At 39.1% G+C, this 27,650-nt stretch overlaps 2 protein-coding genes across 2 annotated transcripts in view; one reads left to right on the forward strand and one right to left on the reverse strand.

The window, feature by feature from the left end:
* Positions 1 to 2,507: 2,507 nt before the first annotated feature.
* Positions 2,508 to 4,706, reverse strand: LOC142946737 (tubulin alpha-1C chain-like). Its single transcript, XM_076088216.1, has 3 exons — positions 4,469 to 4,706; positions 4,235 to 4,383; positions 2,508 to 3,473 (listed from the first exon to the last, which is right to left on the reverse strand). Exons 1-3 carry the CDS (start codon positions 4,704 to 4,706, stop codon positions 2,508 to 2,510), a joined length of 1,353 nt encoding a protein of 450 aa, XP_075944331.1.
* A 4,835-nt stretch (positions 4,707 to 9,541) lies between these two features.
* The window catches only part of LOC142946738 (E3 ubiquitin-protein ligase rnf213-alpha-like), a 49,331-nt gene continuing 31,222 nt past the window's right edge, over positions 9,542 to 27,650 (forward strand). Inside the window, exons 1-23 of the mRNA XM_076088217.1 lie at positions 9,542 to 9,623; positions 11,155 to 11,261; positions 11,740 to 11,858; positions 12,733 to 13,293; positions 13,782 to 14,132; positions 15,059 to 15,222; positions 15,400 to 15,549; positions 15,803 to 16,008; positions 17,018 to 17,283; positions 17,438 to 17,694; positions 19,724 to 19,930; positions 20,354 to 20,543; positions 21,246 to 21,301; positions 21,421 to 21,580; positions 22,056 to 22,187; positions 22,337 to 22,435; positions 22,531 to 22,653; positions 22,959 to 23,148; positions 23,416 to 23,589; positions 25,154 to 25,306; positions 25,981 to 26,600; positions 27,005 to 27,164; positions 27,249 to 27,466. Coding sequence (XP_075944332.1) covers positions 11,162 to 11,261; positions 11,740 to 11,858; positions 12,733 to 13,293; positions 13,782 to 14,132; positions 15,059 to 15,222; positions 15,400 to 15,549; positions 15,803 to 16,008; positions 17,018 to 17,283; positions 17,438 to 17,694; positions 19,724 to 19,930; positions 20,354 to 20,543; positions 21,246 to 21,301; positions 21,421 to 21,580; positions 22,056 to 22,187; positions 22,337 to 22,435; positions 22,531 to 22,653; positions 22,959 to 23,148; positions 23,416 to 23,589; positions 25,154 to 25,306; positions 25,981 to 26,600; positions 27,005 to 27,164; positions 27,249 to 27,466 — 4,656 coding nt within the window. The 5' untranslated portion in view covers positions 9,542 to 9,623; positions 11,155 to 11,161. The remainder of the gene's footprint in view (positions 9,624 to 11,154; positions 11,262 to 11,739; positions 11,859 to 12,732; positions 13,294 to 13,781; positions 14,133 to 15,058; positions 15,223 to 15,399; positions 15,550 to 15,802; positions 16,009 to 17,017; positions 17,284 to 17,437; positions 17,695 to 19,723; positions 19,931 to 20,353; positions 20,544 to 21,245; positions 21,302 to 21,420; positions 21,581 to 22,055; positions 22,188 to 22,336; positions 22,436 to 22,530; positions 22,654 to 22,958; positions 23,149 to 23,415; positions 23,590 to 25,153; positions 25,307 to 25,980; positions 26,601 to 27,004; positions 27,165 to 27,248; positions 27,467 to 27,650) is intronic.

The following is a 27,650-nucleotide window of genomic DNA, read 5'->3' on the forward strand; positions in this document are numbered from 1 at the left end:
CTGCGGTTCCATAAATATGTTGGGCAGCGTGGTATACTCTGTGCCCAGTGGTAAAAATAGGCCTTCTTCTCGAGGGAAATGATGACGTGTGCAGCCTGCCTGCATCATCAGCCCCAAGTCGGGTTCATCTTCATACTGAAAGAGGCAGAGAGACAGAGTGTGGGTGGAGCATCAGTGATCACCATGGCAACACATGCAGAGTGACGCAGGTAAAGGGAATAGAGAGGAAGAGAGGTAGTGATTGGCTGGCGGCTGCAGTGGTTTGTGTCTGTGTGTGTGGAAGAGATGTGTGGGTGGTAAAGAAGAGGAGGAGGACTCAATAGCCCACTGAGATTAGCTCCCACACTCCCAACACAGATACACACAAACAAACACACACACACACACACACACACACACAGTCAAAGCCTGTTGGCACGGTGTTCAATTCAGCCTAGCATTAAGATGATATGATTTAGCACGCTCCTTTAGCACTGACTTCAGAGGCAGTGGAAAACAGTGTTATTTTCCTCCCTCACAAATGCCATCTTGGATATTATGCATGCATTTTGGAAGAAAAATATTCCTAGCATTCCCCCCACATCAACTCAATGCATCCTGCTCTTTCATTTCAGTGCCATTAAAATAGACCTTTTGGCAATTCAGCTGCTTTGGCAAAGCCTGCGTGAAGCCTCCTGAATTGAATTAAATTCCAAAGGTTGCTCTGTCCCATAGTCTTCTTCTTTGCTGCAGTTACTTCCAGTTGTCTGTTGTATCTCTCCAAGTCACCTTTTACAACCCGTCCTTTTTTGTTTTATTTTAAAGAACGATGAATGCTACTACACATTCATACAGATTGGGTGAAGTTGTTTCATCTTGTCAAACAATGAAAATGTCATCCTGCAATCTAGTATTGTAAATACAAATCCATTACAGAAATGATACGTTTGATGAGATATCTTGGAGTGGTAAAACGCTTCCTATCAACATCTATTCCTGGTCTACGGTGACTTTTGTAGCAAAAGCTGGTCGTAGAGCATGAGATACAAACGGGGACCCAATCATAAACGGAAACTACGGAAAGTGTTTTCATCCATGATAAAGTTGCAGTTATACAACAGTTCACTGCATGGATGAAAGTAAATAACATGGATTTCAGTTATAAAACAACAGTAATTAAATTCCAGTTTGACAACATGAGATGAGACTTTGAATGCAGTAGGGAATGTGGGTCAATAAAGGAAGAGGAAAGGAAAAAGGGAAATACCATAACTACCACTAGTGCTTTGCTTACTAAACTATTGTGTTTTAGATAAATTAATATTGCCACCTAGTGGTTACCAAGGAGTCTGTGTATTAGTGCTGGAGGTTGTTGAACATGTCACTGAACATGGTTAGCATTATACTTCTAATGATAGTATTGATTACGTTTCCATATGTTTCCATACTTACAAAGAATTTGCTGTGAAGATATGATCATAGTTCATCGAAGGATCTTTAATCACTGTAGTTCAGGATAACTGATCTTACAGTCTGCTGTAAAAAGATGATTTATATATAATGTGTGCATGAATTATATTAAAGGTGTATATAGGGCTGCAACAATTAGTTGATGGAAAGAAAATAGATCAGCAATTCTTTAGCTAATCAATTAATAGTTTTAGGAATAGAGAGCTATAACTATTCCCTCCAGCTTCTTAAAAGTAAAAATTTGCAATTTAAAGGTTTCACTTTGGATTCTCGGAAATGGTGATGATTTTAGTCAACGGGTGTGGCAGAAAACGCCGAAGCAGCCACACCTCTTACTGTAAATCAAAAGAGACAGTAAATGCATGAGCTATATAACATCAGTCATCAGCTCAGATGTTCAGATTCAACCATGTAAGGAAAAAGAGCAACAAGGTAGGTTATCTGAACAAGTTCATCCATTGTGCTAACCTAAGAATAATCCATTAAGTTATGATGACTAGAATATTCAAGTACTGTGTCTGTAATAATAACTCTGAGGTTAGTTATACTGACAGCTATTTTGTAATAACTGCTTTTTATTACTTACTGTGCTATAATATGTTTTCTTTATTCATTTATTATAGAATTGGGCTCGACTGTTTGCTTCCTGTTGAATGTTAAGATGCTTTCTCAGATCATAGTGTTCTAGTTGAATGACAAAAGACAGAACAGAAGAAGGAAGTGAGAGAAAATCTGTTACGTAACAAGGACACTACACAGAAAGACCTAAATAGTAGTTTTATATATGGTATTTTATAATATTAACATACCTTTAAGCAACCTGTTACATTGGTCTCCATACAGTCTCTAATTGACTTTTATTTCGGGAAATAATTTAAATCAGTGGGTATAGACTTTTCTGAAAGAATTATGCTTCTAATGCTCAACAACTATTGAAATATTTCCCCCAATTTTTTTCTCTTTCTGAACAGATAAATCATGAATGTGGAAATCAAGTGGAAAGTTCTGTCCTCAGTGTGGCTTCAAATTATTTGTCTTGACTCAAAACAGGACCCCTCTTATTCACCGTCGTCCCCATCAAAAGAATCGAGGCCCACCTCCTCGTAATCCTTCTCCAGGGCGGCCATGTCCTCTCTGGCCTCTGAGAACTCCCCCTCCTCCATCCCCTCTCCTACGTACCAGTGGACAAAGGCCCTCTTGGCGTACATCAGGTCAAACTTGTGGTCCAGTCGAGCATAGGCCTCGGCGATGGCGGTGGTGTTGCTCATCATGCACACTGACCTCTGCACCTTGGCCAGGTCTCCTCCAGGAACCACAGTGGGAGGCTGGTAGTTGATGCCCACCTTGAAGCCGGTAGGGCACCAGTCCACAAACTGGATGGTGCGCTTGGTCTTAATGGTGGCGATGGCAGAGTTAACGTCTTTGGGCACCACGTCCCCGCGGTACAGAAGACAGCAGGCCATGTATTTACCGTGGCGAGGGTCACACTTCACCATCTGATTGGCTGGCTCAAAGCAGGCGTTGGTGATCTCTGCCACGGTTAACTGCTCGTGGTAGGCCTTCTCCGCTGAGATGATCGGAGCGTAGGTGACCAGAGGGAAGTGGATTCGAGGGTAGGGCACCAGGTTGGTCTGAAACTCCGTCAGATCCACGTTCAGGGCTCCGTCAAAACGAAGGGAGGCCGTGACGGAGGACACGATCTGACTCATCAGCCGGTTCAGGTTGCTGTAGGACGGGCGCTCGATGTCCAGGTTCCTGCGGCAGATGTCGTAGATGGCCTCGTTGTCCACCATGAAGGTGCAGTCAGCGTGCTCCAGGGTGGTGTGGGTGGTCAGGATGGCGTTGTACGGCTCCACCACAGCTGTGGACACCTGGGGAGCCGGGTAGATGGCGAACTCCAGCTTGGACTTCTTGCCGAAGTCTACGGAGAGACGCTCCATCAGCAGAGAGGTGAAACCAGAGCCGGTACCGCCCCCGAAGCTGTGGAAGATCAGGAATCCCTGAAGACTCGTGCACTGGTCAGACTGAGGACAGAACGCAGTAATCCACTTTAGTTCAGGAATCAATTCATGTATCACTTCATATGATAGTAGTGAATTATTTGATAGTTCTGCAGATCAAAAAAAGAAGAAGAGTACTCTGCTAACATTAGCTAATGTTAGCATTAGCTAATGTTAGCTATTGCTAACATTTTAGAAACATATATCTCTTTCAACCTCTCTGGGTGACGAGTATCACTAATAAACGTTTAACCAGGAGGAGCTCCTGAACACAAAGAACATCTGGAACCAGAGGTGAGTCTGTGGAGCGGGACCATGCTACGCTGCGATTGGACGGTCGATCAGGCTACTGTATATTTTAAACGTGTAATGAATCATTGCAAAAGAAGCTATTGATATTTAAAACCACGCCTATTCCTGACATTTGATCTTCTTTATTATGTTTGAATTATTCATTGACACCTTCGCTGTGAGGTTCATCAAGACATGCCACAATGATGCTTATTGTTTTGTTTTGAAACTTAAATGTACTATATTATTCAAAGGAATAAACGTGGTTATTCTAGTTACTATAGTACACATGATACAGCACATGATTTGGTGGATCCACTTCAGTGAGTAGACTCCGTTGTACTGAACTGGAGGAAGAGAACTCAGAGTCTCAAGACAAAAGGATGTGAATGACTAGAATATCACTAGACGGTGACACACAGGTACACATCAGTCAGTAAGGATAATAATTAATCACAGGCTCCTGGCTTCATTAGGAAGGAACTCGTCCTCACCAGTTTGCGGATCCTGTCCAGCACCAGCTCGATGATCTCTTTGCCGATGGTGTAGTGCCCACGGGCATAGTTGTTGGCCGCGTCCTCCTTACCAGTGATCAGCTGCTCAGGGTGGAACAGCTGCCGGTAGATCCCAGTTCGCACTTCATCTGAGGAGAGAAACTAAAATGAGCCGAGGGTTCGACTCTCCAGAATCAAGCAGTAACTATGGTCTATATGTATTAAATAATGTACCGATGACAGTGGGCTCCAAGTCCACTAAAGCAGCTCTGGGGACATGCTTTCCAGCTCCAGTCTCACTGAAGAAGGTGCTGAAGGAATCATTTGATCCTCCGATGTTCTTGTCATTGGGCATCTGTCCATCAGGCTGGATTTCATGCTCCAGGCAGAAGAGCTCCCAGCAGGCATTGCCCATCTGGACACCAGCCTGACCCACGTGAACTGAGATACACTCACGCTGGTTGAAAAACATTGTTTCTATTACTGAGCCACGAACAAGAGCACTCTGGGTTCAGGCTCGTACTAGAGATCCAGTCACACAGAGGGGACGGTTTTCTGACCATGTGTTCTTCCAACGCCCACAACACTCTGTCAATAACGATGTAGTCAGTATCGCAGTGTGATAGAACAGCAGAGTGGTACTGCAGCATGGGACGACCACACAGTGATTATAAACTCAGATCAAATCAGGATGACACCCCGGTAACTAGTAGTGTCCACTTCAGGTACATAAGAAACAAAGAGGTGAATACCTGGATAGAATTTAAATAATACTTTAACACGTGCTCTTTGGTGGATTATGTGTTTGCAGAATTACAGGAGATGCTTGTGCTGATTATATATTTGGTAATAGATTAGTCATTTATTTTGTTATAGCTTAAATAAAATGTTGACGCTCAGGGGCGGACTGGGGGGAAAAAGTGGCCCGGGAGTTTTACTGTCAGACAGGCCCACTCAATACACGGTGCGCTGCCCACTCAATACACGGCGCGTTGCCCACTCAATGCATCGCACGTATCGACCAGTCAGTGGCCTACTTGGAAAAATACCCATACACTTAACATTATTTTGGATGATTACAAAGAAATTATATCATATATGTTTTTTTTTTATAACATTTGGATCCACCAATTTGCCTGGATGGACACATGGAATAAAATGATACTGGCTATTGTAACACTCCAAGGTAGGTATAGTTTGCTAGATGAATATGCTTAACTCTGGGCTAGTATCAGATGGTTATACGCAGTGGCGGCTGGTGGAAAATGTTCTAGGTAGGGCTGTGCCACATCCAATCAATTTCAGCAAACATCCCAGTATGATTTAATGCAAAAATTTAAGGTATCAAACACGTATTACTACTTTGCAGTTAAATATTTAACTTTTATTCCAACATGAAAAAAAGCAGTAAATAACATTTTGACAAACACGTCAGGACATCTTATTTGTGTCACCCACACAGGGAATTCAGTATAATATAATAATATATAAATCATATAATAATATGCTGTATAATATAATAATATATATCATATAATAATATAATAATATATATATATCATATAATAATATATATATCGTATAATAATATAATAATATATATATATCATATATCGTATAATAATATATATATCATATAATAATATTCACTATAATATAAAACACACACACACACACATATATATAATTATTTATTTATAACTATATATCATTTATCAGCAGGTGCTTCATGTCTCTCACTCCCTAACTGTCCCTAACGTGCTGGATCTGTCCCCGTTGTTTTAAAAAGCTAAATAAGTTATTAGCATGACGTCATCCAGCTAGCCAAACCTGTCTGGTGTTCAGCTAGTGGAGAAGCTTCGCATGTACTGCTTCCCTATCCCGCTAGTCTGCTGTCTGATTGTGCAGTTTCTCCGCCAAAGTTCTCCTCTCAAACGGCTCTTGAAGGAGCAGTGCTCGCGCTGGCGCTGGGGCTCGCGCTCGCCTGTAGAGACTAGTCCGGACGGAAACGCGCAGCTTGGGGCAGAATTGATTCTGCCCCAAGCTGAATCTATTTGAGGACGCTGAATGAATCTATTTGAGGATGCTGAATGAATCTATTTGAGGACGCTGAATGAATCTATTTGAGGACGCTGATTGGCTAAATTGTATGTCACTCATGTATATCTTTAATCAGCATTAAAGCATCATTGGCTAAACTGCTTCATAGACCCGCCACTTTGGGGCAGATTGCATGCTGGGTGTGTGATTGTGTGTGTGTGTGTGTGTGTGTGTGTGTGTGTGTGTAGGGGTGCTGCCGGCTCGCAGATGGAAACCATGAGTGTGGATACAGATCGCGAGGAGTAGTATAAATATCAGTCAGTGATTATGGGCTTTAAGTAATCGAGGAAATATAACGTGTTCTGTGAAGCATAGAATATAGTCGGCGATCTCAGAGCGATGGCCGGTTGGTGATGGAGGTGGGCCGGTATTGGACCAGCTCAACCCCGTCGGCCTACCGGGGATATCACGAATGGCCAGTCCGCCCCTGTTGACGCTCATTTATGAATTTTGAATCACGTGACATTAACTGTCAACAAAATGGCCGACATGCATATACCGTTATAGAGAGAACGGTCGCCGGACTCAAACGCTCGTATGTGTGTGTGTGTTAAATAATTATTAATATCAAAAGCACAGAAACACCGTTAATTTCATCGAGAAGACAGATAAAAGTAATGGTGACTGAGATTGCATAGAGTTAGAAGGAGCTAGCCCGGACTCCCGCCTCAGAGAGCCGTGGATGATGGAGGAGACTGGTTCAAGCCCGCCATCTTGTTAAACATTAACGTTAGCTTGCCGTTAGCCTCTATGACTTAAAGCTGAATCAGTAAAATGAGAGTTAACATTAAACAACCACTCACATTTTGCAATCCAGTTAAATAAATAAATATGAGATCTTCACATTATTCCATACTCACCATGTTTATTGAGGAATAGTAAGATATAGCTAGTTCAAATTTTCACGCCGGGTTGTCAGTCTGCTTCTCTAACGGTTTTAATTCCAGCAGCACTTCCGGCGAACATCCTTCACAATAAAAGCGTCATTTATTCTACTGTAATACTGATGTAATATTATAAAAACGGGACAAAAAATGTACAAACTACATGTCAGAATACCACTGGAAGAGGTATTCAGATCCTTTACTTCAGTAAAAGTACTAATACCACACTGTGAAAATACTCCACTACAAGTCCTGCATTCAAAACCTTACTAAAGTAAAAGTATTTAAGTATTATCAGTAGTTAAAGTAAAAGTATTGATTGATTAGTCAAATGTTTTACTATTATATCTGATGTTTCTGAGTTAATATTACTGCTGCATTTATGTGTATGTTGCATTGTAACTCCTGTATTACCTGTTGGCTTGTTTAATCTACAGAAATGCATCATCGCATATAGGAGATGGATATAAAAACAGGAAGGACATGTTTGGTAACTCATTTAAATCATACAACAAAGGAGCAAAAACAGAAAGTATTATCCACCTTAAGTGCTGACTACTCATAAAACAGGGTTGTTAAATGTATTATCTTTATAGTTAAATGAACATATGAATCGTATATTTCATAACTTTTAAATCTTCATGAGCAACTGGTTTGTCAAAAATCTTCTGTAAAAAGTTTTAAAGAAGCAGAACACAAAAGATCACTTGAAAGCCTTTTTGTTTATTTTAGTTTTATTGATGAAAGCAGCAGAAAAGTAATAAAGAGACTTAAATCCAACGACCACATCTGTAGATGAACACTTCTAGTTTATCTGACACTAGTCTTTTTCTTTGCTGCAGTTACTTCCAGTTGTCTGTTGTGTCTCTCCAAGTCACCTTTTACAACCCGTCCTTTTTTGTTTTATTTTAAAGAACGATACTACACATTAATGCAGATTGGGTGAAGTTGTTTCATCTTGTCATTGTTGGAATGTCATCCTGCAATCTAGTATTGTAAATACAAATTCATTACAGAAATGATAAGTTTGATGGCATGGACATCTTGGACTAGTAAACACTTACAATCAACATTTATTCCTTGTGACTAGTAGCAAAAGCTGGTCGTAGAGCATGAGATACAAACGGGGACCCAATCATAAATGGAAACTACGGAAAGTGTCTTCATCCATGATAAAGTTGCAGTTTTACAACATTTCACTGCATGGATGAAAGTAAATAACATGGATTTGTCACGATTAGGCTTTGCCTTCTGTGTTCTTTGTGTCTGTGTGTATAGCTCCACACCCTCCTCACTCTACCAGCCACTCCCTCATCATCAACCTACTCCCTTCACCTGTTCACTCACCTGCCTCTGATCAAGCCACTATATAGACTCCTGCCTTCAGACATACATTGCCAGATCAATTGTCACGTCAACCTGCCCGTTTGGCTCATCCTGCTCCTGGTTTTCCAGTCTGCCTGTCCTGCCGGATCTTTTGCCTCATCCTTGGATTCCCTGCTGTGTCCCTATAAGATTCCTGTCGTGTTCTTGGCTCATTAAAACCAGTTTCACTCTGCTTCTGGTTATGTCTGCATTTGAGTCCTCCACCACACTCGTGACAGGATTTTAGTTATAAAACAACAGTAATTAAATTCCTGTTTGACAACATGAGATGAGACTTTGAATGCAGTAGGGAAGGTGGGTCAATAAAAAAAGAGGAAAGGAAAAAGGGAAATACCATAACTACCACTATTACTTTTCTTACTAAACTATTGTGTTTTAGATAAATTAATATTGCCACCTAGTGGTTACCAAGGAGGATGTCTGTGTGTATTAGTGCCGGAGGTTGTCGAACATGTCACTGAACATGATTAGCATTATACTTCTAATGATAGTATTGATTACGTTTCCATATGTTTCCATACTTACAGAGAATTTGCTGTGAAGGTATGATCATAGTTCATCGAAGGATCTGTAGTTCAGGATAACTGATCTTACAGTCTGCTGTAAAAAGATGATTTATATATAATGTGTGCATTATTAAAGGTGTATAGGGCTGCAACAATTAGTTGATCAAAAGAAAATAGATCAGTAATTATTTTGATGATCAATTAATAGTTTTAGGAATAGAGAGCTATAACTATTCACTAGTTCCAGCTTCTTAAAAGTAAAGAAACGCTGGTTTTCTGTGTCATGTGAGAGTAAATGAAATATCTATGGTAATTGGACAAAACAAGCAATTTAAAGGTTTCACTTTGGATTCTCGGAAATGGTGATGATTTTAGTCAATGAGTTTGACAGAAAAAGCGGAAGCAGCCACACCTCTTACTGTAAATCAAAAGAGAAAGTAAATGCATTTTATATAACATCAGTTATCAGCTCAGATGTTCAGATTCAACCATGTAAGGAAGAAGAGCAACAAGGTAGGTTATCTGAACAAGATCATCCATTGTAGCCTACTGACCTAACGATGACTAGAATATTCAAGTGTCTGTAATAATAACTCTGAGGTTAGTTATACTGACAGCTATTTTGTAATAACTTTGCTTTGTATTACTTACTGTGCTATAATACGTTTTCTTTATTCATTTATTATAGAATTAGGCTCGACTGTTTGCTTCCTGTTGAACTTTAAGATGCAGAGAAAATCTGTTACGTAACAAGGACACTACACAGAAAGACCTGTAAGAATGTATTATAGAATTCGGCTCGACTGTTTGCTTCTAGTGGTGTAACGGATCACGGATCGATCCGGTTCGGATTTTTTTTTTTTACAGTTTAATCATCATAGTGTGTAATACAGTTTTACTGCTGCTGTTCCTTTTCAAGTAACACGTCCTCTAATATCAATGCAAAGTTGCAGTGAACAGATATAAAGCAGTAGTGTGTTCACGTCACCGGAGCTGTTAAAAGTATTTAATGGTGAAAGTCATGGCAAGCGGAGCGGAGGAACTTGAGAAGCCCCCCGACGTCATTTAAATCGCAAGTTTGGGAGCATTTTGTCTTCCCTGTAACTTATAATGACGTGTTAAGGGCGGTGGACAAAACCGTTACGGTATATAGGCGTTATTTAAAGAGAAAGACACACGATAACGGCAATACATCGGGCATGTCCACACATATGAAGCGCCACCATCTCAGTCTGTCAGCGACGGGGGACACTCCGTTGTGGAAAACAAAGGATTTCGAAATCTGGTTAAAATGCTTGAGCCAAGCTACGAAATCCCCTCACGCACCCACTTCAGTGTGGAGATCGTTCCAGGCCTCTATGAGAAGGAAAAGACTGTGACAGCGCACTCAACAAGGCGGAGTTCATAGTCCGGCGCTGCAGACACGCCCCCTCTGTGAGAGTCACACAGACACATCTGGTGCTACCCTTTCCCCACACAATGTAGATATATTCTCATCTTTATGAAAATAAATATCTTAAATATTGTGGTTTTCATGTAAAAAGTAATTTGCTTTAAGTGTTCTTGAAGTTCTTTAATTAATAAATGGAATGCAAAGGTATATTTGTCTCCTCCCCTTTTCTTTGCTGATCCGAAAAATGATCTGAACCGTGACTCAAGAACCTTGATCCGAACCGAACAGTGAGCTTTGTGATCCGTTGCATCCCTATTTGCTTCCTATTGAATTTTAAGATGCTTTCTCAGATCATTTAGTGTAGTGAAATGACAAAAGACAGACAGAGAAGGAAGTGAGAGAAAATGTAACAAGGACACTACACACAGAAAGACCTAAATCCGATAGTAGTTTTATATATGGTATTTTATATTGTATTATATTAACATACCTTTAAGCAGCCTGTGACATTGTTTTCCATACAGTCTCTAATTTACTTTTATTTTGGGAAATAATTTAAATCAGTGGGTATAGACTTTTCTGAAAGAATGCTTCTAATGCTCAACAACTACATTGAAATGTTTTCCCCAATTTTCTTGTCTTTCTGAACAGGTAAATCATGTTTTGCCCTGAATGTGGAAGTCAAGTGGAAAGATCATATAAATTCTGTCCTCACTGTGGCTTCAAATTATTTGTCTTGACTCAAAACAGGACCCAAGGTAAGTTTCCCAGCTTACAATGTTTTTCTTATCACTTGGTGAAATATATATTCATGCAGGATTGTTAATTGCATAATTTTGGTTGCATTTACATATCCATCTAATGTTTTTTATTAGATAACCGTTAAACTGTATCATTGTTAAATCACTTCTTATATTGATGTCACACAATGTCACAAAAAACGTTTCTATTGTGAAACCACAAAACTATGCTGTAGGTTGACTTAACCAGAACGAAAAATAAATAATGGGTCGCTACACTCAGTAGGCTGCTTCAACAAAGTATTGTTTTTCATAGTAAAAAACAATGTTTTTGTGCTGTACTTAGACTTTAATGAAGTATGATTATCTGGTAGCTGAAATTCCAAGTTGAAGTACGTAATTTATTGTACTGTTACCGTAAAACACTAAAACTTACATATTAACTTTGGTTAGCTATATCTAACTAATATTTCACCTGACATTGATTGTTACCCAGATGTGGCCTCGTCAGCACATCAACCCTCAGACACTGCTGAGGAGGAGAACCAAAAGGAAGATCAAGACAAGGTTTCAAAAGATGTTAAAGAAGAACAAGAAAACCTTGCCCAGATAAAGGTGAAAAAGCCAAGAACACAGTTATTGTATTGATATATTATTCATGATCATTGTACGTGTATTAATCCATGTATTTAACCAACAACAGAAAAAAAGAAAGAAATCAAAACGGAAAAAGAATCCTTGCAGTGCTCTTTTGAAATTCACAAGCAACCTTTACTCCCTCTTGTTTAAGCTGAAACTAGTCTGCTAGTTTACAGCGACATTATTAAGAGCAAACAAGCTCTTAACAACCGAAACAGATTTTTGGTATGGCAGCAATGTGTTTACAATCCAATGGAAAATGACTTTCAAGATAATGCAATCTAGTATAACAACACCACCAGCAGCAACAATCTCATAAAGTCATAAACTTATATTTGAACTAGAACTAAATCATACGTTTTGTCAAGGTGCAAAATCCAAACGCAAAAAACACAGCTCCAGTAAAGCGTTCAGTTATGTAACTCTGTGACAAATACATTGCATTTCCAATAGCTCCTTGGTAATAAAGCCTTCACCTAGTTCCCTGTTGGTAGGCTTTTAATGTGAAGCAGCAGCCGTTGGAGGTATGTTTTTATCGGCATTAAAAAGTAAAAAGTAATTAGGCCATCACCTGAAACAAACAAGAATGAAAGTAAACTTTACTGAGAGATGAGCAAACAGGCTTTTAATACCGGTGTTTTCTCTATAGTCACCAACACAGCTACAGTCAGTCAGTTACACACAAGATGCCCCTTTAACTTTATGGAGGCCCGGTGTGGCTCCGCTACAGCTGGTAAACTCCTGCTGTGAAGCTGCAGTGGAAATGTATGTGTTCATAGCTTAGCGCCGTATGGCACAATTAAAGTGGGCAATACCGGGATGCTAAGCTAACTATTTTGACTCTTCTCAGGAGCAGCCGGCTAGTGATGACCAAGAGGCAGCCAGAGATGGCGCTACACCACAGGACCCATCAGACAACGTTGCCAGTCCAGCCGCACTGGAAAAAAGAGCCTCATCCCCCAACCTCACTACCAGGAAGACACAAGTTTCAGAGACTTGTAAAGAGGAAGGGAGGCCTTCTGCTACAGCTCCTGAAAGTAACTCTCAACCATGCAGTGAGGTGGCACCTGGAACAAACCTGTCTGATTACACGACACCACCCTCCTCTACACCTGCCAGTGATAAGCTGACAGAGCAACAAACAGAGGCCCCACCAGACAGTAGTACAGAGGACAGACTTGATGCAGTGCAAATACCTGCTGACAAGACAAGTGACATTCATTCTGGGCCGTTGTCCAACTCTGTCTCATCTCTAACATCGCCTAAAGAAACCAGCTCCACTGCACCTGAATCCTCTGAGCAAACACCTCAAGACTGTGATATGGTGGCAAAGCAGTCAGTCTCTGAACAAGATAAAGAGAAGACAATCTTTCATGAGACACAAAATCTCTCTGGGAGGCCAAATGAAAAGGTAAATCACACCAACACAGAGCAGCATACATTCACTAAACAAACTGACAGGAAAGAAGACCAAGCAGCCAGAGATGAGACATGTTGTTACACAGATGACCCAAATACCGAAAGAAACTGAGTATTCTGCTGATCCATGTTGAGTAGCGAAGGAAACTTTCCAAAACACTTAGGTAGTTATCAGTCAAACACAGAGTTATAACCCTCAAACTGACTCATACCCTGAATCTTTGGCTTATAACAAATGACAAATAACTTTCAATATAATGCAATCTAGTACAACACCACCAGCAGCAGCGTCAATCTCAGTCCTAAACTTATAGTTGAATTAAACAAAAACTGATCAGCATACGTTTTGTCAAGGTAGAATTGAGCTGTGGTGTTGGGTTGGCTGCAGTGGAGATGTATGTGTTCATAGCTTAACGCCGTATGGCACAATGACAGTGGGCAATACCGGGATGCTAAGCTAACTATTTTGACTCTTCTCAGGAGCAGCTGGCTAGCAATGACCAAGAGACAGCCAGAGATGGCGCTACACCACAGGACCCATCAGACAACGCTGCCGGTCCAGCTGCACTGGAAAAAAGAGCCTCATCCCCCAACCAGACACTCTCAGTGCAAATATCTGCTGACAAGACAAGTGACATTCATTCTGTGCCGTTGTCCAACTCTGTGTCATCTCTAACATCGCCTAAAGAAACCAGCTCCACTGCACCTGAATCCTCTGAGCAAACACCTCAAGACTGGGTTATGGTGGCAAAGCAGTCAGTCTCTGAACAAGATAAAGAGAAGACAATCTTTCATGAGACACAAAATCTCTCTGGGAGGCCAGATGAAAAGGTAAATCACACCAACACAGAGCAGCATACATTCACTAAACAAACTGACAGGAAAGAAGACCAAGCAGCCAGAGATGAGACATGTTGTTACACAGATGACCCAAATACCGAAAAAACTGAGTATTCTGCTGATCCATGTTGAGTAACAAAGGAAACTTTTCCAGTAAAGCGTTCACTTGTGTAACTCTGTGACAAATACATTGCATTTCCAATAGCTCCTTGGTAATAAAGCCTTCACCTAGTTCCCTGTTGGTAGGCTTTTAATGTGAAGCAGCAGCAGCTGGAGGTATGTTTTGTCGGCATTAAAAAGTTATCACCTGACAGTACGAAGAAGAATGAAATTAAACTTTACTGAGAAATGAACAAAGAGGCTTTTAATACCGGTGTTTTCTCTATAATCACCAACACAGCTACACACTCGTTGATCCAGTCAATTACACACAAGATGCCCCTCAGTCAAACTGACCCTGAATCTTTGGCTTATTACAAAAGAGTTGTTTCTCCTTTTCTTCAATTTTTACACAAATAGTAAATGATAATAATGGGTGTAATAACATTTTAGAATTTAGTATTGACAGTTGTGCAAGGATTTGAATTAGCCTGACATTAAAACCATGACGTTTTGGAAATAATCATACATATGTGTTCCAGAATTGAAGTGGGTAATATTTCTATGTCCAATGTCTTTATTTAATTGTAAAGACAATAAGATTTGACTTTCACATGTAAAATGTGTGAATTGACAGGTATGATAAGTATATATTATACAGCTGATTCTTGGCAATCAGATTATCTGGCAATTAGATTCCCATAGCACATCAGGAACTTTATGTTTTATCTGTATATATTGTACAAGATATATGGTAATGGTTGAATCATCTGATCAGGGAGTTGTTTACTCTTCAACATTTTATTTTTCTCTCACAGGCTGTTGACACCAAATCAAAAGAGATAACAAACACACGCCTGGCAGCGATACAGGAACAGCAGCCAGGCAACAGAGATGTAGATGTCTGCACTTCACCGAAACATTCCAGCCCTCTCATTCAGAATATCTCTCAAACATCCTCTCAAGTTCAAGCACAACAAACGTAAGTTTAAAAGACATTTTAGATTTTTCTTTCTAATCTACTGTATATATGAAGTATGTAATGTTCTCAGCAAAGCATCTTATCTGCTATCTGTTACAAAATATTTTATATTGTTATTGTTGATTTAACAAAGAAAACAAGAAGTTAACTTTTATCTACTTGGTTTTTCTTTTTTAGTTTACCAAGCAGCGAATGTATACCTGTGTACTTCCATGCTGTCACTTCAAAAGATTTTCATTTGGACCCAGAAAAGGATGAGGTTTTCTTAAGGTCTGAAAGAATATTTGGACATTGGAATGCACCTGGCCTGAAAATGTCCTTCTCTAGGTATGACTTCTTTTAAAAACATGTTCTTCACAATTATACCAGAACAGCTGTTTTGTCAATTCTCCACTAAAAACCAAGGAAACAATAAAATCAGATTGTGATTGTTTTTTGTAATGTATTTTTAGTTAGTTTTAGCTTTCTTCACCAACTAGCAGCATAGTGGCTATTATCTACCTGATTGTTTGCTTTGGAATTATGGATTTGTCACATCTTTGCCGGTCCCATCACTAATTATAATTGCTGTGTTTCACAGGTCTCTAGGGGACAAGAGTTATCTTGTTGAAGGGCAAGTTATGATTCCCAGGAACTTAATCCATGAGAGTATACCCTACAAATACGTCATTTTCAAGCACATTGAAAATGACTTCAAGGGCATGTATGAGACGATCTACCAGAAAGATGGAAATCAATTTGTCAACAGGTGCCTGAAAATCAAAGAGGACTTTTTAACACATGAAGGTAATCTAGATTCACTTCTTTTGATAAATCAGCCGGCTAGATATTGGCAATTTTTAGCTTGTTATAGACATATTGGTGTTAGCATACATTTTTACCGATTATTATACAGGATTACTATTCAGGAAAAACCTCAAAAGATACACTTTAGGTCATTTAGAAATAGTTTCAGATTGTCCATCACAGAACACTGACCAGTGTATTGTAGGTCAGCCAGGTGGGTGGATGCTAAGATCTAGGACAGCTGCTTGCCTACGAACAGTAAAGACACATGTGTGTGTAATGCTAGAAAGAAGGATATCGATTGTCAGATGGGCTGTTGTGTTACGGAGTTACCTATATTTGTCTGTGCCTCTGTATCCAATCAGCTGTAGAGTAGTTTGTCTGCTATAATTTATTGTATGTAAATTATTTTTCTGAGTTCTCAAAGATCCGCATATGATTTTTATTCAAGGTCAGACGTCCGGAGCAGTTGGCTATAACAAAATAACATCATATTGTATTGTATTGATAACACAAGTAAAGATGGGTAGAATTTTATGTTATGTTGCACGCTGTTGAATGCAAAGAGAAATGCTCAAAATTTGTTTCATTTAGAGACAGCTATGTCAAGGAATTGACCATTCATTGTTATACAGTTTGATTTGATTAAAAAGGCTCTGTTCATTGAGGGAGCTCTCAGAGAATTTAAGCAGCAATTAATATTCTGCAGGGAGAAATAATCCCCTCTTTTATAAACACGTGTACATTAACATTAGATGTTAGTATCAACAATACCAAAAGTTTATCACATGAACTGCCTGAACAAATGCAATGCTTCATTTCTAGACATGGTTTGGCATGTGTAGAAATGCACACAGTTCTCTGGGAAGAGGACTGATCACAGAGTTCAAATGTGTGTTGGTTGTAAATTGTCCAAGAAAATCAATTAAGGGAAATCATCCAAAAAGAAACACACAAAGTAACATTTAAATCTCCCTAATATTTCATGTTGCTCTCTTGGACTTTCAAGGGGAGTGGCACCAGTATGATGATGTGATCCATCGCGAGCTGAAGAAGAAATTCTGGAATTCTTCAATTGAAGACATTGTTTTGAAAAGGAGAGACCAAGCTGGCAGGGTGATGCTGAGTATCATCTTTGACCTTCCTACAAGTTGGAATAAACCAAATTTGGACAACTTCTTTTTACTGCTACAACAGTTCTTTTACACGTACAGCAATCCTGTACTTCATGATGGCACAGAAAGGCCGTGGGGATTACCATACAATCGTGAACAGGTAAAGCTCAAGGGTTTTGTTTTTGAATAGCACTGGGTCCCATAAAAACTGAGACAAAGTGAATTCATAGAATTGTTTTCAGCAAGAATTAACATCAGTGTAAGTAAGTATAAGACGTTGGTTGATTGATACCTTCTTCCTTTACCTTGTCTAGGTGAAAAACCTGCTTAAACGTTTCTTGGAGGAAAACATCAATCACAACCCCAGAAAGCAGAAAGGAACAACGAAATCCATTTTACCACCTTTGCGTGCAGGAGTTGTCAGTTTGCTGATTTACAACAAGTATCTGGAAGACGACATGACAAATCAACTATCCGGTCTATGTGATCTTCTTTGCCTGCCTAAGAAGCCACAACACCATTTCCTTGATTTCTGGAAAGACTTTGCCAGCCCTTTGTCAGATAAAAAGAGGTAACTGATAGTTGATTTAAGTTAAATTTAAGCATAAAACAAAAAACAATTGTGACTAATACATCATTATCACAATGATAGTAAAGGTTATAGAATAAATAGTAACCAACATACAAAATACAAAAGCAAACAGGAAATAATAAAAAGTAAATGCGACCAAAACACCCTCAAATTTAAGTTTAAAGAGAAGACAATTGTAACTGTCAGCTTGAGCACTTAATAGGGCTGTATTAATTGGCCTGGAAATAGTATCAGTCCGAGGACCCTGCCAGTTGATCTCATACAAGATCAAAGATTTAACAGCTTCAAGTTTATTGATTCATTTATTTATAAAGAGTTTGTCACAAACAAGACTTAACAGAAAATAACTAAAATGACAGGAATAGAAAAAAAAATGAACTAGTCACTATAATTCACTATAAAGAGTGACAATGGTCACACTAACCCACATTTTTATACACAAATAACTTTTTTTTTCTTCTTCTTTCCCCTATCAGTCGACACCCCTCTGTGTTTTGTCCCCCATAAATGGAGCTTATTGGTCTCCACAGTGGACACATTTAAACATGTGTCTCGTATTGTAGTGTGAATGGAGATGATGGGACGTTTCACAAAAACTGGCTTGTGTAAACACATCCAATGTACCGAGTCATTGGATGGCCTTCTGTGTGAACTTACAGAAGCCATACATTTCATGCAGGGGTTTTTCAATAATCGTTTTGCCATCTCCCATCAAAGAAGCATTGCTTTGTCAATATAACCAAATGCGAGCTGTAACTCCTTTACTTTTACCATTCTTGCACCCTGAGAACCATGTAAAGTATGTCATTGGACTTTGAAAAGAGTTGAAAGAGTCTATCCATAGACTATTCCGCAGTCCACAAACCCAAACGCCATCTTAGTTTTTTGCAACCAGTAAGCCGAAGTGACCATATTTGGACTGCGGAGGAGTGATGTAGTGACGTCGTATACGGCTTAGGTAGCGGTAGCGACGTACCTATCACAAGGTTGCCCAGCCCTAAAGTATACCCTGTTATATCGTCTATTTTACTCTAAATGGGATCATAATTTACGAAATGGACATCATGCTGTATTGAAGAAGACTTGAAACTATTGATTGAGACCATAAACTCATGTTTACCATGTTTACTCTGGTAATAAATCAAGTGAGAGGTAGGGTCATTTTCTCATAGACATCCATAGAGTCAGACTTCTTTTTTCAATCAGGGGAGCCTCCTGATGGCCAGTAGAGAGAAAGCAAGTTTAAGACACTTCAGCATTGGCTTCACTTTTCAGAACAGGAGGTTGCTGCCTGGTCTATCTATCCTGTAACACTCCTTAATAGGTGATGGCAGTAATGTATCGTTTCACTGCTTTCCAACAGCAGTCATTAAATCAAAAGTATAGGAAGAAGAGAAGATGTTTTGCTATTGTTTTGGCTCTTCAGTGTAGATGTTCAACTTTTAGAATTTAAAATGTCTCAAAATAGGTCAAACCGTGGACTCCATTCTTTTTCAAAACAGTGCAGCCAAACACAAAGCCTGTGTGGATTGGCTCTCATAACGGGTCGGGTGGGTGTAGGTATTAAAAAGCCCTTACAAACTGCAAACTGTGGATAAATACATTATTCAGTGCCTTTTTACTGGGCATCAACCTTGCGTTTACACACGTAGTGTCGGAAAAAGAGACTTGATCAAAAGCTTCAGTTTAGGTCACGAGACAAGGCAGAGAAGGAGCTGTGCAGATGCACAGATTAAAATGAGAATGTTTTGGTGGATGTGGCCCCCTACTTCCGGTGCCCATGTCTAAAATGCAGATCTTAAAACAGTTGTCCATATCTAACATAGTACAGAGAAGAAACAAAACCTAAGGATGTATATAATTATATCCTTAGTAATTATATATATAATTATTATTATTATTATTTTTTTTCATTTGAATTTTTTAAATTATAGTCTGCTTTCCAAATACTACTTCTTTCCCCACTGTTAATATAACGATACTAACCACTGACTTCTCGACTGTAAAGTGTTGCAGATGCTGTTGAGATACTTTGCAACAAGGCCAGGCAACACCAAATTGAGAAGTGGGTCTTGGTCATTCCTCTGATTCACCTACTGAGAGGAGACAGCAAGCCATTTGAACCAGTTCCACCTGTCTCAAATCCACAGTTTGACTCCTGCTCAGGCTTGATGGGGAGCAAAGGAACACATTTCAACAGGGACAATTATGCAAGGTATGTAAGTGTTTTTCTCCTTCAAAGACTTGAGCACATGCACACAACTTTTTGAAAACCATTTGACAAGTCTTCAAACAAAAACTCCTCAAAAACAATTAAGCATATCAGTGGAATGAAATAACAGTAAAAGGGTGTTACAGTATTTTACTTTTAATTCCCAGATTTTCCAAACCAGTGGTTAATGTTTTATCCTAGTAGTGCATTACTTTGTAATGTGAGGTTGCAAGGCAACCAGTAGAGACCCCAGAAAGTTCAGGAATGTGCAATAATCTGGTAATAGTTGTATTTTTGGTGACAATGTTGAAATTTAGTTAACTGCATTGTTTGTTGGTTTCCACCTCACTCCTGGGATATCTTGAATTTTTTTTTTTTTTTTACCTCACCTCCTCGTCACCATAATCAACTCTGACTTTAACTCAGGGGTGTCTACATCATGAAAGAACATGCGTACCTGATGGACATTGATCGTCTTCTTGTGCACTCTTGGATGTCTCTGGTGCCTGTGGATTATCTAACAAGCTTCATAACCACTGTGAAAGTGGAGCTTCTAGACATTCTTCATTACATGCCGTTCACTATCAAATCTGGATTAACTCACTCCAACTACAAGGTATGTATCCTTAAAGCAGCTAAAATATAATATTGTTATCATGATATATCAAAAGACTGTGGAAACAACGTGACAATGTGAAAGTGGTCACTTAGTGATGAACCTAAAGAGTATTATTACCTGAGTATGCAGCTCCTCTCCCCTTTATGGAACAAGTTTCAGCTCATTGTATAGCTGTCCGATATGCAACTGTACTGTTTGGTTCACTCTCACCGCTCACAGCAGGCAGTTGTTCACAGTCAAAAATCTCTAAGAACCCACTGTACAAGACCTGCTCATTACCAAACAGCAGATAGACACAGTTAGCGACGAGCAGGTGAACACAGATGAGCATTTAGAAGCTAAAGAGACAGATATTTCCCTTAGGAGTTGGTAGACTCCAACAACAGATCTAAATGAGAGTGAATACTGGACCTATATTCATCAAGTCGCCAGAGATACAACTCCAAATAAATGTTCATGTTGCTCATAACTGCTGGATGAGTATAAGAAAATATTTGCTAACAAGTTCACCACATCACTTTACAAGGTGATAATCTGCCAGTGTTATGTTCACAACCCATACATACAGTCTATGTTCACAACTTGTTTCTGCTGCCTCCAAGGGGCCCAATCTGTTATTGCAGGTTTAAACCAATTGCTTGAATGACTTCATAACTATTTCAAACTACGTATGTCTATGTACTATTATTTGGTTTATAGGCTTTGGAAGAATTGGCACGTTATCTCATCAACAGAGAAAGCCATCGCAGTAAAAGGTAAAATAAAACCTGAACCTATCAATATCATATACAGTATCTCTACAGTAATTTCAGTATCTATATTGCTTGCAAACGTAATGCAAACACAACAATAATCAAATGTTTTTTTCCCATAGCTTTGATGACAAATATAAAGAGTGTTGCCTGAAAACTGCAGTACGGCTTCTTGGTTCTATTTGCCGTCACACAACAGATCCAGGCCTCTGTGATGTTCCTATTTGCTTCCTTGATTTGGTCTGTCTGATTGCCAATGCATGCGATCACACTGATTCCCAGGTGAGACTCACCTGTCAGACTTTTGGACAGGCCACACGCTTAGGTCTCCATACCAAGCCATAGTCTAGAATTTAAATGCCTCGAGCAGTTTACCACAACCGCTTTATTTTTTCTTGTTTTGTCTATCTTGTACGTATAGAGGGGAAAAAAAAATCAACTCAATGTAGATGACTAAATATGGTTAATGAGTTAATTGTTGTTTTTTCTCTACCAAACATTTGTCAAGTTTTGGATTATGTATCTACACTTGTTTCACTTGTTGTGTTATTTGTGATGTTTCTCATTAAAAGCAAAGTACACAGCAAAGCTAAAAATACAGAAAAGCTAAGACTTAATGTTTAATGCAAGCAGTGCAATTAGATAAAAAGTGGACTATGTTAAATTGTATTTTTTACTGAAAGAAGAGAGGTTTTCAATGTAAAAGTAATTTAGAAAAAGAGAGATATCTAAAGTAACTTAATAACTGCTATTACAGTCAAGAGACAGAAGTCAAGAGTCAATCTTGGAAACATTGGAAACAATGACAAAATGGCAGAGAAATACCTTCAGGAACAAACTGCTTAATGAATGGGATCGTAAGCAGTTTTCTGTACTCCATGAAATCAAGGTAAGCAGAAACGAATGGCAGTAATGTATGTGTTGTTCTCTGTTATGGGTTTACATTCAAATTGTAATTTCTTTCTAATGTGATAGCCAATTGATATCTATAGTATTTCAGCTGAGCTGATCTATCAAAATACATGACCTTCTTTCTAGGTATGGGACAAGTTAGTCTCAGTATCCTTCAATCATCAGGAACACACCTCATTATGGAGAACCTCCTTCCTGCAGGATTTTGAAGGAAAATTAAAACAAGTAAGCCTGGATTTGTGAAATTTGTGATTTCTGGTATTTACATGTTTACGTGTGCATTTGAGAAGCTAAACTGAAGATGCGTGCGTGTGTGCTAGGAACGTCCAGAGGATCAAATTGGAATGTACTCTAACAAGATGGAAGAACTGAGCAAGACAAGTCCATTGTTATGCAACACAATGGAGAAATGTGCAGTGGAGGCGATTGCAGCTATTTGTCAGGTTTGATCTGTGTTGATTTGTGTTATTCAAGTATAGAATAAGCAGTTAATAAATGCTTTGTAATATAATATAATGTAAATGTCATTGCTTATGAAATTCTTTTTAGTTTTTATTCATAAACAATTGTACTAAGCAGAGAACAATGGTGTAAAGCATTGAAGGTGTTAAAACAATTCTTTAGCAATTTATAATTATTGTTACAAGGCTTTGATTATAAATACCTGTATTTAAAGACTCCCACAGACACTTAACATTGTAGGATAAAAAAGATTCTCCCGCACTGAATGTAACATTTTTCTGTTTAGAATAAATCTGGCAAAGCTGCTTCAGCTCTACTTGAGAAACATGATATCACAAAGTTTGGGAAGCTGATGTCTGCTGTTGTGCTGAACACATGGCCCACTGATGCGAGTGGAGCTCACATTGAAGGCGAGGACTTCATATTTGAGTACCTCTTAAATTGGCCCATGGCCAAAACCTTTTTCCAAATGACAGGTAAATACTTAATTGTTCCTGATAATGTTATAAGAATGACTGGGAATCTGCGCTTCATTGATTTCTAAAGATTACTCTTACTCTAAAAAGTGCGTGTGTGAAAGTAATGCCTTAAGAAAGAAAGGGAAGGCTGGCTGTCATTGGGTTATTTTTTGCTCATTTCACGTCAGTATATTTAATTATTGTTTAATTGTCAAATGTTTTTTGTTTACATAATCCACAGTAAAATGTTTTGTAGTTTATTACGTTTTCACGCTTGTTTTCCAGGTGCAGGAGGAAGACTGATTGACAAATTGTCAGATGAAGTGAAAATCAGGATGACTTTGGCCAGTTCGGCATTCAAATCTGTGTCAGAGAAGTTCTTCAGTGGAGAGATCCAGATGAAAACTTTAAACCAAATCCTCCAGAAAGAACGTGAATTTGTTGACTTGCTGAAGATCGGTGAGTTGGAATATCTTTTTATTTCTGCTACTCTTTCTCCTCAACTTCCTCTTCCTCTGACTTCTCTTTCTTCCCCTTTTTTAACTTCTTTTTCTACTTCCTCTTTCTCTAGATTGTGTATGTATAAACCGTGCTGTGTGGTATTATATCATCGTAGACGAATATTAAAAGGGATACTCTACTCAAAACAGTCTCGCCGGGGACTATTTTGTGTTCATTCGCGTGAATCGCGCTGGACGCGCCGGAGAGGGGGCGCGGCTTATCGCCCTGAAAGCCGTTCAACTGTCCACAGTGTTGCCAATTTGGCGACTTTCTCCCGGCGTATTCTCTGCAGTTATTGCATTTATAGGTATTGAGCTTCATTTTTACACGAAACAAATAATAACCGTAGCTGTGTTTCAGCTGCAGGACAGCAGTGAAGACCCAGGTATAAAATGCAGGGCCCGCCACTGCTAAATAGCCTATGTCTCATTAATAAATGTATGATTAATCCTTAATAAATGTTTCAGAGAGCAGGGAGAGTGTATTTTTCGTAACATTCGTAACATTCGTTTTTGGAGAAAAACATCTACTATTTCACATTATCATGTCCTGTTTTACATAAGACATAAAAACATAAAAGCCAGAATGACTTAAATATATTTTATTGAATTTGAAAATGGCATGAACATTCTGGAACTGTTGGAATTTATAATATAACCATATTTAATCATTGCAACCATTAAACGCTGTCCTCACTGCTATATCATAAGAAATCATAATTATCAATATTAATTCAACATTTACCACTTAGAACACAAAACATTACATTATAAAATGCTTATTATCTTCTTATTATCTTCCTGCTCTGACCCCACCCCACCCCACCCCACCCCCACCACCCTTCAAACCCAAATTGATTAAAATGTGTTACTTTGTAGATTATTTGATAATATTGCAGGTGCAGGTGCTTGTGCTTGCAGGTGCAGATCTTGTGTCTGTGACAAGGCACCCTCTGACCTGTGGATGACCTCTGTTCCCTTTGTGTACCATGAACACTCCTATGCTGTTTTACTATTTCACTGTTTCGAGGCTCCCCCATGCCCCTTCAAAGACCAGCAGGTGTCTGTCTCTGCGGGAACCTGGGCAAATGTCGTGGGAATACAGACAGTTCTCGTGACAGTGTCGAGGTCCCCCTTGAACTCTGTCACCCAAACATGGTCTGTACAGTGTCACAGTTTCAAGGTTCCCTAAAACCACAACAGAGGAAAGTTAATTTGTAGTTCTAAGCATATTTAGGGTGTTTTTGACTCACTTTTTGTCTCTCCCACAACGTTATTCCTCTCTATACAGCGCCCATTACAATTATGCAAATTGGGCGATGACGTCATTTAGCGACTTCTAGCGACTTTTAGGACAGCCAATAGCTACTTTCCTTACTGAGGAGTTGGCAACACTGACTGTCCGCCATCAACCATGGAAAAAATAACCTCTATTTCTGCTTACTACGTGTTGTGGAAGTGAGCTTCACAGTTGAGAGTCTACTTTTGTGTTTGTGTTCATCTATATGTTTATGTTCCTCTAGATGCCCTCTGTGATGATGGTCGTTGTAAAGATGACAAAAACATGAGAGAATTTCTGAGACAAAGAAAAGAGGAAGCAGAAGCTGTCCATAGTGAGAAGGAGCTGGTCATGGGTCTTCTACAAATCTGCGAGGATCTTCCACAACATGTCAAAGGTAGGCAGGGCTGGCACACTGAGATGAGGGATGAGGCTAAGCTGTTGATAGTGACAGGTAATATATTCTGTGTAGAAAGTCACCTGGTCTAGTGTCAAATCAAAATATGCCAGCTATACGCTGTGGAACCAGCACCCACAATGGGAGTGAACTTTGCATTGAAACACAAGGTGTGTTTACTTTCCAGAAGTAAATTGTTCTGTTTCTTTCTCGTTTCATAAATACAGACAATTGTTAGCAGTTCATTATTTGTCAGCTGTACCCTTTACGACGTAAACATGTGAGGCAACATGATGTGATGCAGTCAATTTTGTCAGCGCTTGCTCGTTGAGGTCCGCAAAAAAATTCTGTAGTCTTTCTCAGCAGTTCTGTGGAAACAATGAACAAGGCTACCAATAGACTCACCTAACTTGACAGTAAGGAAGTTGTTTGAACCAGGTGCTACTTTTTATATAATCATTCCTTTGCAGGGGCTTCTAGCCCTCAGTGCAACAAAGTGAGGAGTTCAGTTGATCTGACAGAGCTTTAGAATCAAGTTGCTGCTCCTTTACATTGAAAGGGACCTGTGAAGTGGTTCTAATCTTGGATTATGATATTGTTGGAGTAAGGTCTGAGAGGACAATTGAAGGACCCGTTCATCTCTACATTCTTAATAATATATTTTTATTCCACAGTTGACTTCAAGGGGTTGGACAAAAAACTTGATCAGAACACTGAGATGATGAAATTGAATGAATTCATGAATGTTCACACTCTTGAAGGACAGACCTCTCCTACAATTGGGCAGGTCCCTTATTTCAACCTTTGTGATGTCACCCGTCAAATGGCTTCAGAATTGCATTCCATTAATAACAGTGCAATTTTCAAAATGTGCTGGAAGAACCAAGTGGAAGAGCTGTCAAGAGACCAGCCTGATACAGATGAGACTGAACATCTTGATGGAAATGAAGAAATCTACACTCTCGACCTGGTTTACAGCAAAGTATTCCAGAGCTGCTACAGCAGGTATAGAGGACTTTATGACGGTCTCAAGAGTGGGGAAGTGTTACTTGAAGAAATAGACAACATCTTTAAGGACTACAAAGGAAAGTACAAAGACTTGCAGAATGATTTAGACATCATGTGCAGAACAAATCCATCGGATAACAGAAGATGGATCACAGGAAGGATTAGGCAGATTCAACAGTACCATGATCTTCATCTTGCAATGGAATCTGCAAAAATCATCATGAGTATCAGGAACACGATATGCCCGGAAGGAGACTTTAGAGTACTGGAGAAATTGCTGCAAATGGTATGTTTTCCAACTATTTCAAGTTGGGAAGAGCACATCTTTCCTTAAAAAATGTCTTCTAAAGAAGCACCAGTCCTTACCTGTAAGATATTAACAGCAGACCTACTGACATGGCATTATTCATAAGGGAAAATATCTTCTAGATGCACATCATTACAGTCACATCAGAGTATACTACTGTTAATATGTAACTCGCCATTCCACTTTATACGTTTATTGTTCTGTAGATTGAAATTTGAAATGGAAATTGAAATAGTACACATACAGTAGCCTTCCTGTAGAAATAAACATCTATGTCAAATTGTGTTTCATTGAGCCATCTTCACTGGAATCATGAATCATACACTCGACGAATTCACAAGATACATTTTTTATTACATTTATGTAAAATATATTTTTTTCAGAATCAACCTGACTTCAAGAACAACAGCCTGAATTGCATAGATGATACCATCATGACGACCAAAAAGATACTGATGGACATTACGAATGAGCGCAGTGAATGTCTTCAGAAACTCAGTGGCAGCCAAACATTTGTCCTGTGGGTTAAAGAAGCACTTAAAGGTACTGTAAATACAATTTTTGTTACAATGTGTAACAAAAAAACACAACGTTTTTTTCTCATCTTAAGGAAATTTGTAATTGCAGATATCAATGAGCTGAAAGTTTTTGTTGACCTGGCATCAATCTCTGCTGGAGAAAATGACCTGGATGTGGATCGAGTGGCCTGTTTCCATGATGCTGTTCTTGGCTACTCCTCCATTTTGTATGGACTGAAGCCGGACTCTGATTTTGAAGCCTTCAAGGAGTCATTGTCAAAATTGTGGAAGGCACTTGAAAATGACAGAAATATCCCAAAAAAGCTGGTGAGACTCCACCCTTTATGTTACCACCATACAGTAGCTAAACTGCCTCTACTATCTAACAACACGCAATAAAAAAACCTAAGTTGACATATTGTCTAAACCAAAGTATTTGAAAGTGAAAACTAAGATCTATTTATCATCAAATTTAAGCAATGAAATAACCCCCAGATAGACTAAAAACATC

This window comes from Anarhichas minor, unplaced genomic scaffold, assembly GCF_050575085.1.
Source record: "Anarhichas minor isolate MPS153535 unplaced genomic scaffold, ASM5057508v1 ptg000010l, whole genome shotgun sequence".
Classification (NCBI taxonomy): domain Eukaryota; kingdom Metazoa; phylum Chordata; class Actinopteri; order Perciformes; family Anarhichadidae; genus Anarhichas; species Anarhichas minor.